Source organism: Carya illinoinensis, chromosome 1 (genome assembly GCF_018687715.1).
Source record: "Carya illinoinensis cultivar Pawnee chromosome 1, C.illinoinensisPawnee_v1, whole genome shotgun sequence".
Taxonomy (NCBI): domain Eukaryota; kingdom Viridiplantae; phylum Streptophyta; class Magnoliopsida; order Fagales; family Juglandaceae; genus Carya; species Carya illinoinensis.
In genome coordinates, this window is record NC_056752.1 from 47172450 (window position 1) to 47185536 (window position 13087).

Genomic DNA, 13087 nt, shown 5'->3' on the forward strand with positions numbered 1-13087 from the left:
TGAGAGGTTGTGTTGAGCCTCTAACCTGTCCGAAAATCACACAAAACAATTTTAAAGTGGTTCAACAAAATGCTTACGTCCACTGGAGCCTCTTTTATAGAATTTGTACAAGATTTTCAGAAAATCTACAAAATTCTATTTCTCTCTCTCACGTCCCTCTTCCTTTCCTCACCCACTGCCCTTGATCTCTCACCGCAGTGAGGATGGGTTTCTCTTCAGAATTCATCTCCTTTTATAGGAGAAATTATGGGGGACAAAGCTCCCACGTTTCTTGACCAAGAGGGAGGTGTATTTCGGTGCAGCTTGATCAAGAGCTCTCTTGGTCCACATTTGCTGCAGAATTACGGTGCCTAATACAACAAAGGAAGAAACGGTGCACATGTGCAGCCCTTCATACTTGGGTTGATTCAACAATCACCCCCTCCACCCAAGTATGCCATACCAGGCTGCTTGTAAACTGATTCATTATTCAAATGAATTCACCTCTTTCTTTGAATGCTTGTCAGCCATGAGAGATCCGCTATCACATGCATCTTCAGGTACGTCTTCAAATGGATATCCAGATGCCTCTCCAAATGCATCTTCAAATGCATCAGCATAGTCTACATCCACGGAGCTTGCAAGGGATTTTCTTCAGAGGAGATTTACCAGCTCCCGCTATCATGCTTCACCATAAAAGCCTATCCACTCAGAATAAACTAATTCCAAGCATTTCACTTCGGCCCATGTCGAAAATAACCTTGCTGAAAACTATGGTGTAACTTCCACGTTTGGCTCTCCTGGAAGTTCATCAGCCATCGACATGAATTTCCACCACACACCCTGCATTAATGCCAAACCAATGCCTATGTGTAAACTTGTGGACCTGCTAACATTAACACATCCTCTATCATGGCAACTCATGCCATGAGGATATACATGTCTCTTTTTTCATGGAGAGAGACACAACATTAGCATCAATACCAGTATCTCCATTTACTGACTTGGAGTCACTTGCCGAAACTGCTCCTTGTACTAGCCGTTTCACCAGTCGCTAGTATCACTGTTGACTTCAGGAATTGATTTGCCCTTCAACGCCTTTGAGAAAACACTACTGAATGACTGCTGTCTTCAGGCTGTCTTTAATAGCATTGTGCACTGCAAGAAATGCAACGCCATGTATTTCTTCAGTCACCATATTCACAGCATCATTCTTAATTTTCTCCTGATTTTAGCAGTCTCTTGTGGCCTATCTTGCCACAATTTCTAGCGAGTCATCTGTTGTCCAGATCTTGACTTGCCTCTGTCCTTACAATCAACATTCAGGACCAACAACTCGAAATCTTGCCAGCACTTCCTCATCCAGGATAAGATCTCTTACATTGAGAAACTTCAACTTTGACTTCTTTGCAGAATTACTCATAATCATTCTCATGACCTCCCAACCTTTTGACCACAACGCCAAATGCTATTGGGCAACAATAGTACCTTCTGCCTTATCTGAAATTGAACCGTTTCTCCACCTCAAATCTGACAAGATTTGAAACCTTACTTCCTGACATTGCTTTAATGAATTTACCGTAGAAATGAATAGTACCTCATTAAGTCAGTTCCCAGGAAAGATTGGAGGGTCACAATGGACACACTTAAAATTTCCAATCTCCTAGACAGAACCTCCTTAGACTGTACGTATCCACACTACCACACCAAAGCTTCATCTGCACTTTGTTATTTGCAACTGGCTTTTCAAAGAAAGCCACAACGAGATCCGATGCGGTTCTCCTCTTAATAACAATATGCTCCATGAGTTGTATGACTGCCAAAACCTGCTGATATAACAAGTTAATCAGCATTGTCCAATGATCTGAAATTTGCTCTATCAAATTTCACGATCCCAATTGGCTTAAATTAATCCCAAAACCAATGAGTCCATCATGACTCCAACTGGCTACGATCAAGCCCACAACTGATCTGCAACACGTGGACGGTTCAGATCAAATGTACTGATGGCGAATCTCAACATTCCCACCGTACCGATGAGTCCGGAATGATCCAAATAGTTTACCACCACTATTTGATCATCGCGATAGAACTCCAACTGGCTATGATCAAGCCCAAAATGATCTGCAACACCTCGACAGTTCAGATCGACTGTACCGATGGCGAATCTCAACATTCCCACCGTACAGATGAGTCCGGAATGATCCAAATAGTTTGCCACCACTATTTGATCATCGCGATGGAACTCCAACTGGCGTAGATCTAGCCCAAAATGATCTGCAACACCTCGATAGTTCAGATCGACAGTACCGATAGTGAATCTCAATATTCTAACCGTACGGATGAGTCCGGAATAATCAAAATAGTTGGAAAGCACTATTTGATCGTTGAAATCGGACTCCGGATGGCTTAGATCTAGCTCAACAAAGATCTGAAAATCGGACGGTCCAGATCTCTCTGGCGCGTGTGGTACACGCGCCGCAGTAGGGCGTCTGGCGCGTGTTGTACACGCGCCGCAGCAGCTTGTGCGCGTGTGGAGCGCGTGAGGCGCGTGGCGGTCACGCGCCGAGCCTCTGTAGGGCGCGTGGGGGCGCGTGAGCGCGTGTCCCTCACGCGTCTTCAACCTCCAGCCGCGCGTGGGAGCGCGTGGCGCGTGTATCCCACTTCGTCTTCTTCCTCCAGTGCGACTGAGGCGCGTGCATCGCACTCTCCGACTTCCAGGGGCGCGTACGGGCACCTCCGACATCCGTTTTCGACGCCGTTTGCGGCTACGGATTCGTCTTGATGAGAGGAACATTGTGGTGTGATCAAAAATTGATTTTGAGCAACTTGAATTTTCGGACAGATCGAACCAGAGCTCTGATACCACTTGTTGAACCTCTAACCTGTCCGAAAATCACACAAAACAATTTTAAAGTGGTTCAACAAAATGCTTACGTCCACTGGAGCCTCTTTTATAGAATTTGTACAAGATTTTCAGAAAATCTACAAAATTCTATTTCTCTCTCTCACGTCCCTCTTCCTTTCCTCACCCACTGCCCTTGATCTCTCACCGCAGTGAGGATGGGTTTCTCTTCAGAATTCATCTCCTTTTATAGGAGAAATTATGGGGGACAAAGCTCCCACGTTTCTTGACCAAGAGGGAGGTGTATTTCGGTGCAGCTTGATCAAGAGCTCTCTTGGTCCACATTTGCTGCAGAATTACGGTGCCTAATACAACAAAGGAAGAAACGGTGCACATGTGCAGCCCTTCATACTTGGGTTGATTCAACAAGGTTGTACTTGCTTCTGTTTCAGAAGAGGACGCGAGTTCGACTTCTTGGCTACAGGGTTTGGAGCCGGCTTCGGACGACCGTTGATGGCGCGCTTCTTCAGGCAGAGATCCTCAGAGGATTCGATGGGCTGGACATGGCCGAGCAGCCCGGTGTCTCCCTGGCTCGAAGGCCGAACGATGCGAGCATTGCGAGAGCGTTTGGATGGCATGATAGGTGCATGAAAAGAGTTAGGGTTTTGGAGCGGACGTTTTCAGGGTATGCGCTCTTGTTGTTGTTGTGGAAACGATGCGAAATGAAAAACGGGGGAAGAGCGGCTTCCTGGGGCTGTATAAGCAACAAGAACGCAGTTCGATATGCAGTAGTGTGTATATATATATATATAGTCGATCGGGTAATTAATATAGACATATTAATGAAGAGGTAAATTTCAAGTATGGTAGTTTAACGATCATATTAAATTATAAAATGGGTGCATGCTAATTTAGAGAGATAAATTAAAAATGTAATTTCCTCAAATTTCTTTTTTATTTAACCAAAAAAGTCCGTAGAAGCCCATTTAGGCATGATTTGTAAAGTAAAATAAGATAGATATATGATTTATGAATAGTAGTAATATGGTTCAAGTTAATATATTTTATAGAGTAGTTTTGGAAATTTAGAAAAAAAATTGAATAAAAATATTATAAAATTAAAATATTATTATAATATTATTTTTATTTTGAGATTTGAAAAAATTGAATTATTTTTTTATATTTTGTTTAAAATTTTAGAAAAATTATAATGATAGATTAGGTAATGATTAAATGAAAATTTAAAAAATTTAAAATTTAAAATTTAAAATTATTTATGTTTGTAATATTTAGATATTAAGATTAAATGTGATAAGTTGGGGGATTTTGCCATCCAAACAAGAATTAGCACGTACGGCCAGCCTTTTGGCAAAGGACTTGATCGCCGGTTGCCATGCACCAAGTCTACCGCAATTTGCTGCCCACGTATGAATTTATGATCTTCTAAATTCTTTGCATGTTATTTTTCAATTAGTTTCAAAGGAATCTAACAAAATGGACAAAATATTTGAGAATCATACTAACAATATTTTCCTAAAAAATTATTGAGAATGCAACAGTAAGTACATTTTTTATGTATGCGGTTAACCTTATTTGAATGCTGAACTAAGTTGAAATGAGTTGAGTTATTTATAAATAGCAATGAGTTGAGATGATAAAATAAATTTTGTAGAGCTTACCTAAAATGAGTTTTAAATGTATTTAGATGTTAAGATGAATTTAGATATATTTATGGGAAGTTAAAAAAGATTGTGAGTCCTACATATAAAGAGATTTTGAGTTGTGTGATGTAGTGATTTAGGAGTTGGGTGTTTGGATGTTAAACTCGGGAGCAATACAAGAATTGGTACAATTCAATTGGGATGAAACTAGCAAGAGCCCGACACTCATGATGGGCTTGAAAGAAAGAGAATCAATTTTGATCCACTTGAACTAAGCTATGGAAGACACGATTTGGACCTATTGTTATTGAAGGTTTTGAACTTATTCATTTCATTAAAATAACTTATTTTGTTAGTTTAGAATAAGTGGGCTTGAGGATGTCAGCGCACACATATGTCGATCAATTTAAAATTAAACTGAATTAAATTAATTTCAGTATCTTCCAAATTTCAAACCAACCGCCCTAATGGATAAAAACACAATTTATTGTTTGACTTATTACAATCCTTAAAAATGTTAAAATATAAAAATAATATTATTTATTATCATTTTAACTAATTATAACCTCTTAATGATCATTAGTTATTTTTTACTCATTTATCAATTATTTAATATCTCACTAGATATAACTTTGGGGCTTCAGCCCAAGTTTGAAGAAGTCTCCAAAGTTTTTAATTTTTTATGAGCTTTATTAATTAAGGCAAACTAATTTATAAAAAAAGATCCTAATTAAATACTCTTTTGTGTCGTAATCTTTCTAAAAAAAAAAGCTATTTATAATATTATATTTTAATATATTAAGATATATATATTAGTGATATAGGAAAATGTGTAGATCTGTGTCGTTAAACAATATATAGTATTCTAATTCTTTTATATATATATATATAGTTGTAATAGATCATTAAATTTATTACTTTAAACAATAAACATGCTACAAACTTTTGATCCTTTCGTAGCTAGCTTGCATGAACAAAACTCCAAATTCGCTGTGTCTTTCTGCGTCGCGTGCTTGTCTATATTTTACTTCCCGGATGAGCATCGCCGCGTCCACTAACCAAAACGCATGCCCTAGCTGGACGAAACCTCGCATGCACACAAACACGTAAACACCTTGAGGTGGACCTCGGGCAGGGCCCTCATTGCTGAGTCCGACAGATGATTTCCTTCTACAGTTTTCATGGAGAGATCAATTTCACCCAGCAATATCTGGACTCCGAAGTACTTCACAGATTTCTATCCGCTGCATATATAATCAATTAGCATGCATGCAGAACAATGCCATTGATTTCGAGCTAGCTGGCACTGATTTTTGCTCCGTATTTTCGTACCACGTGATGAACAGATCGAACAGAGGCTAGGGACTGATACGTACGTCGTGACTCGTGACGCGGGTGTTTGAAGTAGTAGCTAGCGGGCCACGTCGATTTGTCACGTAGGACACTGGTCACTTTGCATGTAAATTAACGTGCCAAGCCAAATGCCCTTGCATGTCTAAGCCGTAGCAGTATAAATACGTGATCCCCGTCTCTGCCATCTATACCATTGAAGGAAGCTAAAACCAGAACTATCATGGTGACCAAAGCCAAGATTCCTTTGTTCCTGTTCCTTTCAGCTCTTTTCCTCGCCTTAGTATGCTCGTCTCTCGCTCTCGAGACTGAGGACCTAAGTAATGAACTCAACCCTCATCATGACCCTGAAAGCCATAGGTGGGAGTTCCAGCAGTGCCAGGAGCGGTGCCAACATGAAGAGCGTGGACAGAGACAGGCGCAACAGTGTCAGCGGCGCTGCGAGGAGCAATTGAGGGAGCGTGAAAGGGAAAGGGAGCGTGAGGAGATTGTCGACCCACGGGAACCACGAAAACAATATGAGCAGTGCCGGGAAACCTGCGAGAAGCAGGACCCTCGACAACAGCCACAATGCGAGAGAAGATGCGAGCGGCAATTTCAAGAACAACAAGAACGAGAAAGAAGGGAGCGACGACGCGGCAGAGACGACGATGACAAGGAGAATCCGCGAGACCCACGAGAACAGTATCGCCAATGCGAAGAGCACTGCCGGAGGCAAGGGCAAGGACAGCGTCAACAGCAGCAATGCCAAAGCAGGTGCGAGGAGCGCTTCGAAGAGGAGCAAAGAAGGCAAGAAGAAAGGGAGCGCCGACGCGGCAGAGACAACGATGACGAGGAGAATCCGCGTGACCCACGAGAACAGTATCGCCAATGCCAGGAGCACTGCCGGAGGCAAGGGCAAGGACAGCGTCAACAGCAGCAATGCCAAAGCAGGTGCGAGGAGCGGTTAGAAGAGGAGCAAAGAAAGCAAGAAGAAAGGGAGCGCCGACGCGGCAGAGACGAAGACGACCAGAATCCGCGAGACCCAGAACAGCGGTATGAGCAGTGTCAGCAACAGTGTGAAAGGCAACGAAGGGGTCAGGAGCAACAACTATGCCGGAGAAGGTGTGAGCAACAGAGACAGCAAGAAGAAAGAGAGCGCCAACGCGGGAGAGACCGACAAGATCCCCAACAACAGTACCACAGATGCCAACGCCGATGCCAGACACAAGAGCAAAGCCCGGAAAGGCAAAGGCAATGCCAGCAACGATGCGAACGACAATACAAGGAGCAGCAAGGCAGAGAATGGGGACCAGATCAGGCAAGCCCGCGAAGAGAAAGCAGAGGCCGGGAAGAGGAGCAACAGAGGCACAATCCCTACTACTTTCACTCCCAGGGACTCAGGTCGAGACATGAGTCCGGGGAAGGTGAAGTTAAATATCTTGAGAGGTTCACGGAGAGAACCGAGCTCCTTCGTGGCATTGAGAATTACCGTGTGGTCATCTTGGAAGCAAATCCTAACACCTTTGTGCTTCCATATCACAAAGATGCGGAATCGGTTATCGTGGTCACAAGAGGTAAAAAAAATCTCTTACCATATATCTTACTTATTAATATGAAAACGACGTAAGTATTAAATAGATCATTGAACTTACTAATCTTTACTATATAGTTTTGTTAATTTACTGATCTTTAATATATAGTTTTGTTTTTTGTTGCATTTTCAGAGTTAAAAAGGATACGGATACATCGTAATGTTTAGGATATAATGATTTTTTATACTTGTAGTGACGATATATTATAATTCTTCAATTTGGAGACATTTGAATTGCATGTTTTTGGAAAATAAATAAAAAAATACAGGAAGGGCGACCCTCACCTTTGTATCTCAAGAGAGAAGAGAGTCATTCAACCTCGAGTATGGAGATGTTATTAGGGTTCCAGCGGGTGCTACCGAGTATGTGATTAACCAAGACAGTAACGAGAGGCTAGAGATGGTGAAACTCCTCCAGCCCGTCAACAATCCTGGCCAATTTAGGGTATTTACTAGCATATTTTCTACTCCTTATTTCTGCTCCTCTTGGTCTTCTCACAATTCCTTTAATCATTTTTGGTACTCAAGTTTGAATTTGTTGTACTGCAGGAATACTATGCAGCTGGTGCTCAAAGTACTGAATCATATCTCAGGGTATTCAGCAATGATATTCTCGTGGCAGCTTTAAATGTAGGCTTCTTCTTTTTCATTCAATAGACCCAAACCAAAAAAAAAAAAAACAGAGAAAAAACTTGGTTAACCTACTAAAATTGGACGTCGTGATCTTGACAGACTCCAAGGGACAGGCTAGAGAGGTTCTTCGACCAGCAGGAGCAGAGGGAAGGAGTAATCATCAGAGCCTCACAAGAGAAGCTAAGGGCATTGAGCCAACACGCCATGTCTGCCGGCCAGAGGCCATGGGGCCGCCGCTCCTCTGGGGGTCCTATCAGTCTAAAAAGCCAAAGGTCGTCCTACTCGAATCAGTTCGGGCAGTTCTTCGAGGCTTGCCCCGAGGAGCACAGGCAACTGCAAGAGATGGATGTCCTTGTCAATTACGCCGAAATCAAACGAGTAAGGCAAAAGACCTTAAATAACATGGTACCGGTAGTTATTCTCCGCTTTCTTTACCCTGATACTCGAGAAAAATTCTTGGTTGTTTATGCAGGGAGCTATGATGGTGCCCCACTACAATTCTAAAGCCACAGTTGTAGTGTATGTGGTAGAAGGGACTGGACGCTTTGAAATGGCCTGCCCACATGATGTTTCAAGCCAGAGCTACGAATACAAAGGGAGAAGAGAACAAGAGGAGGAAGAGAGCAGTACTGGGCAATTCCAGAAGGTAACAGCTCGTTTGGCACGTGGAGATATATTTGTAATCCCGGCAGGGCATCCGATTGCGATAACTGCTTCTCAGAATGAGAATCTGCGCCTAGTCGGCTTCGGCATTAATGGCAAGAACAACCAGAGAAACTTCCTTGCCGGTGAGTGTCAGCTTTTGAAAGCAACACAAATAGAAGCTCATGAATTACATGCATGCATGCTACATCTATATAATTTAGAAGACTTAATAATATTGTTTGTTATTTGTTATATATGCAGGGCAAAACAACATAATTAACCAGTTAGAGAGAGAAGCAAAGGAGCTGTCGTTCAACATGCCACGAGAAGAGATAGAAGAGATATTTGAAAGACAGGTGGAATCTTATTTTGTGCCCATGGAAAGGCAGAGCCGACGTGGCCAAGGGAGAGACCACCCATTGGCATCAATTTTGGACTTTGCAGGTTTCTTCTAAGTAGCTTGCTAGCAAGTATGTTCCAAATCCATATCATGCGAAGAAGATCATGGAGAGCAATGCTTTGATGTTTTGTTATGTAATGATGTCATAATAACCTAAGATAGCAGAGATGGATGCGCAAGTGAGGCGCTGTGTTAATTAAAGTTTGTAAGCAACCTTATGGAGTGAAGTACTTTTGTATCATGCGGATGATGATCATGAGTACTATGCATATAAATAAAACAAAGTTTGTGTTCTGCTTAACTATTTTTCCACACTCAGTTAGCTTTGATTTGAAAATATATATCCCCGCTAGCTACCTGAAGTGTTCTCAAGTTTGCATGCACAGATGGAATATCCACCCTAAAATGTTTCAAAATTAATATATATATATATATATATAATCGAATGCCTTCTTCGATGATTTATATAAATTTGATAACTAGATCTGTTGGGCATGCAGGGTAAAACGACTCAGGATGCAGTTTCGAAGAATGCTCATGATCTAGGTGAGCGACCACACTAACTAGGTTAGTACGTAAGATCTGATTGTTTACTGGGAATATATCGGCAGATCATCATGCGTCTCATGAAGATGATGGATAGATATTAAAATTGGTTGATCACTGTTGAGAGCTGGTCGGAGACAGAGATGATTATAAATAAAGGAAAGACGAAATTTAACGTGGTTCGGCAATTACCTACGTCCACAGGTGCTGTAATTTCACTATGAAATAATTTTTACAAAAACCTCTCTTGTAAACTCTCTCTACTCACCAACTCTCTTTCTATCTTCTCTACACTTGTCTGCACACACACACACTCACCTCATCACAACACTTCTATTTATAATACTGATGGGGAGTCGTCGATGAGAAGGTGCAATTGAGAGAAGGTGCAGCCACACCTTTTGAATTCGGTGCATTCGGTGTCTTTCGGTGCATTAAACGAGCACACGCAATGCATGACCCACCACTCTTGTCTCCATTCACAACAATCTCTCACTTAGAGACAAATGAGTCTACATATCTTCATAGCAACCATCACAGCAACTTCAAGTCATGCCTTTAAGTACGAAGGCCAACTGAAGCTACACACAGTTTCAGTTTGTCAGCAGTAACTACTTTTATGAACATGTCTGCTGGGTTCTCTGTTCCTCGAATCTTTTCAAGTATCAGCTGTCCACTATCGAGAAGAGATCGGATAAAATGGTATCGCAACTGTATGTGTTTTGTTCTGGAATGAAAGACTGGATTCTTTGCAAGAAAAATAGCACTCTGACTATCACTGTGCAGAATACCTTTTTCATTCTTCTTTTCCAATTCTTCCAAGAATGACTGCAACTAAACCATTTCCTTCTCTGCTTCAGTTATAGCAACGTATTCCGCTTCTGTAGTTGAGAGAGCAACAATCTTCTGTAACTTAGAAGCCCACGATACAGCTGTACCACCCAGCGTATACACAAATCCAGTAGTACTTTTTCTGCTGTCAACGTCACCTGCTAAATCAGCATCTACATATCCCTGTAGTTTTAAACCTGCTTTTGTAAAGCATAGTGACGTATCTGAAGAGCCTTGTAAATATCTTAAAATCCACTTGACTGCTTCCCAATGCTGCTTTCCTGGATTACTCATGTACCTACTCACAGCTCCCACTGCTTATGCAATATCTGGTCTTGTACAGACCATGGCGTACATAAGACTACCAATAGCAAATGCATAAGGTATTTTGTTCATGCATTCTTGCTCTTCCTCCGTCTTTGGCGACTGATCCTTAGTTAGTCGAAAGTGACTAGCTAAGGGTGTGCTCACTGGTTTCGCCTTGTCCATGTTAAACCTTCTGAGCACCTTTTTCACATACTCCTCTTGCGAGAGCTTAAGAGTATCATTAGACATGTCTCTAATAATTCTCATACCAAGGATTTGTTTTGCAGCACCCAAATCCTTCATCTCAAACCGCTTTGACAACTGCTTCTTCAGTTTATTGATCTCCTCGATGCTTGACCCTGCAACGAGCATATCATCCACATACAATAGTAGGATAATATAAGAGTTGTCAAAGCTCTTCATATAGCAACAATGGTCAGCCTGCAGTCTTGTAAATCCATTACTGCACATGAAATTATCAAACTTTCGGTACCATTGTCGTGGAGCTTGTTTTAGGCCATACAAGCTCTTCTTCAGTTTGCAAACTAGATTCTCTTTTCCCTTTACTGAGAATCCTTGTGGTTGGTGCATATAGATGTCTTCCTCCAAATCACCATGAAGGAATGCAGTCTTCACATCTAACTGCTCAAGATGTAGATTCTCTGCAGTCACAATTGCCAACACTAGCCTGATCGTGGTCAATTTTATAACTGGAAAGAAAATGTCTGTATAGTCGACACCTTCCTTTTGTTGAAACCCCTTCACGACCATTCTGGCTTTGTAGCGCTTGCTACCATTGTACTCTTCCTTAATTCTGTACACCCATTTGTTGTGCAAAGCCTTATTGCCTTTTGGAAACTTAGTTAGCTCCCATGTTTGATTTGACATCAGTGACTCCATCTCATCTTGCATGGCTTTCTCCCACTTGATCGAATCTTCAATTCGTAGAGTTTTATCATAACTTTCCGGTTCACCACTATCTGTTAGCAAGATGTAGTATAGAGATGGTGAGAACCGCTATGGTGGCCTGATTGTCCTTGAAGATCTTCGAATAACAGTGAGTGGTGTACGTTGTTCGATCTGTGTATCATCATTTTCTTGATCCTCGTTCTGATCAATCTTGACTCGAGTAACATCAAAGTCAACAACCTCAGGTTTCTTTGGCTACTCCTCAGGTTCAGCTTGTGACTTAGTTTTGTACAGAATCTGCTCATTAAATATCACATTTCTACTTCTGATGATTTTGCGACTTTTATCATCCCAAAATCGATAGCCAAAGTCTTCATCACCATAACTGATGAAAAAATATTTTCTAGATTTGGCTTCTAACTTGTTACGATCAGTAGAATCTATGTGAACATATGATACACAGCCAAAAACTTTCAAATGGGAAAGATTTACCTTCTTTCCGCTCCAGACTTCCTCTGGTAGATCGAACTTTAAGGGAACTGAAGGTCCCCGATTAATCAAATAAGCTGCAGTGTTAACTGCATCAGCCCAAAAACATTCAGGCAATCCTGAATTCAGCCTCATGCTTCTGGCACGTTCGTTGAGAGTTCTATTCATGCGTTCAGCTACGCCATTCTACTGCGGTGTCCCGGGAATAGTCTTCTGAAATCTAATCCCATTTGCAGCACAGAATTCTTTGAACCCTCTGTCGATGTACTCTCTGCATTGTCTGACCTCAGACATTTTAACTTCAAGCCTGTTTCATTTTCAACCATGGTTCTCCACTTCTTGAAAGTATCAAATGTGTCAGATTTTTTTTTAAAAAAATAAACCCATACTTTCTTACTTGAGTCATCAATAAAGGAAACATAGTATCGCGATCCTCCAAGAGAAGCGACTGGGGATGGCCCTCACAAATATGTGTGCACCAACTCCAACTTTGTAGATTTTGGAGTTCTGCCATTTTTTAAGAAACTAACCTTTTTCTGATTCCCAAAAATGCAACCTTCACACATGTCGAAATCAGTTGATTCCAACTTTGGTAACTTCCCCTTGGATAATAGTACTTTCATTCCTTTCTCACTCATGTGACCAAGCCTTTGATGCCATAGGTTGGCATTTGCGTCAGCAATTGCAACAGTATCTCTAATGCTTGAAGTCATGTATAGAGTACCTGTTTTTGTGCCTCGAGCTACTACCATAACTCCTTTTGTTATCTTTCACGTGCCACCGGTAAATAGTACTGAATGCCCATCAGCATCAAGTTGTCCTACAGAAATCAGGTTCCTCATGAGCTTGGGAACATGTCGCACTTTCTGTAGTAACCATGCACTTCCATTGGACAGATTGATTGGTACATCTCCCATGCC

At 41.5% G+C, this 13087-nt stretch overlaps 1 protein-coding gene across 1 annotated transcript; it reads left to right on the forward strand.

Annotated features, from left to right (window-relative positions):
• The first annotated feature begins 6015 nt into the window (after nt 1-6015).
• On the forward strand, nt 6016-9387 carry LOC122278424 (vicilin Car i 2.0101). Its single transcript, XM_043088616.1, has 6 exons — nt 6016-7391; nt 7678-7853; nt 7958-8038; nt 8141-8419; nt 8514-8829; nt 8948-9387. The coding sequence occupies exons 1-6, from the start codon at nt 6059-6061 to the stop codon at nt 9139-9141; spliced, it is 2379 nt and encodes a 792-aa protein (XP_042944550.1). The 5' UTR covers nt 6016-6058; the 3' UTR covers nt 9142-9387.
• Nucleotides 9388-13087: the final 3700 nt, after the last annotated feature.

What these genes read in the sequence shown, in the direction of transcription:
- LOC122278424 (XM_043088616.1), top strand. Translation starts at nt 6,059, where the DNA reads ATGGTGACCAAAGCCAAGATTCCTTTGTTCCTGTTCCTTTCAGCTCTT. An exon ending in GGTTATCGTGGTCACAAGAG is followed by an intron (nt 7,392 to 7,677) that starts GTAAAAAAAATC and finishes AAAAAAATACAG; the next exon opens with GAAGGGCGACCCTCACCTTT. An exon ending in ACAATCCTGGCCAATTTAGG is followed by an intron (nt 7,854 to 7,957) that starts GTATTTACTAGC and finishes GTTGTACTGCAG; the next exon opens with GAATACTATGCAGCTGGTGC.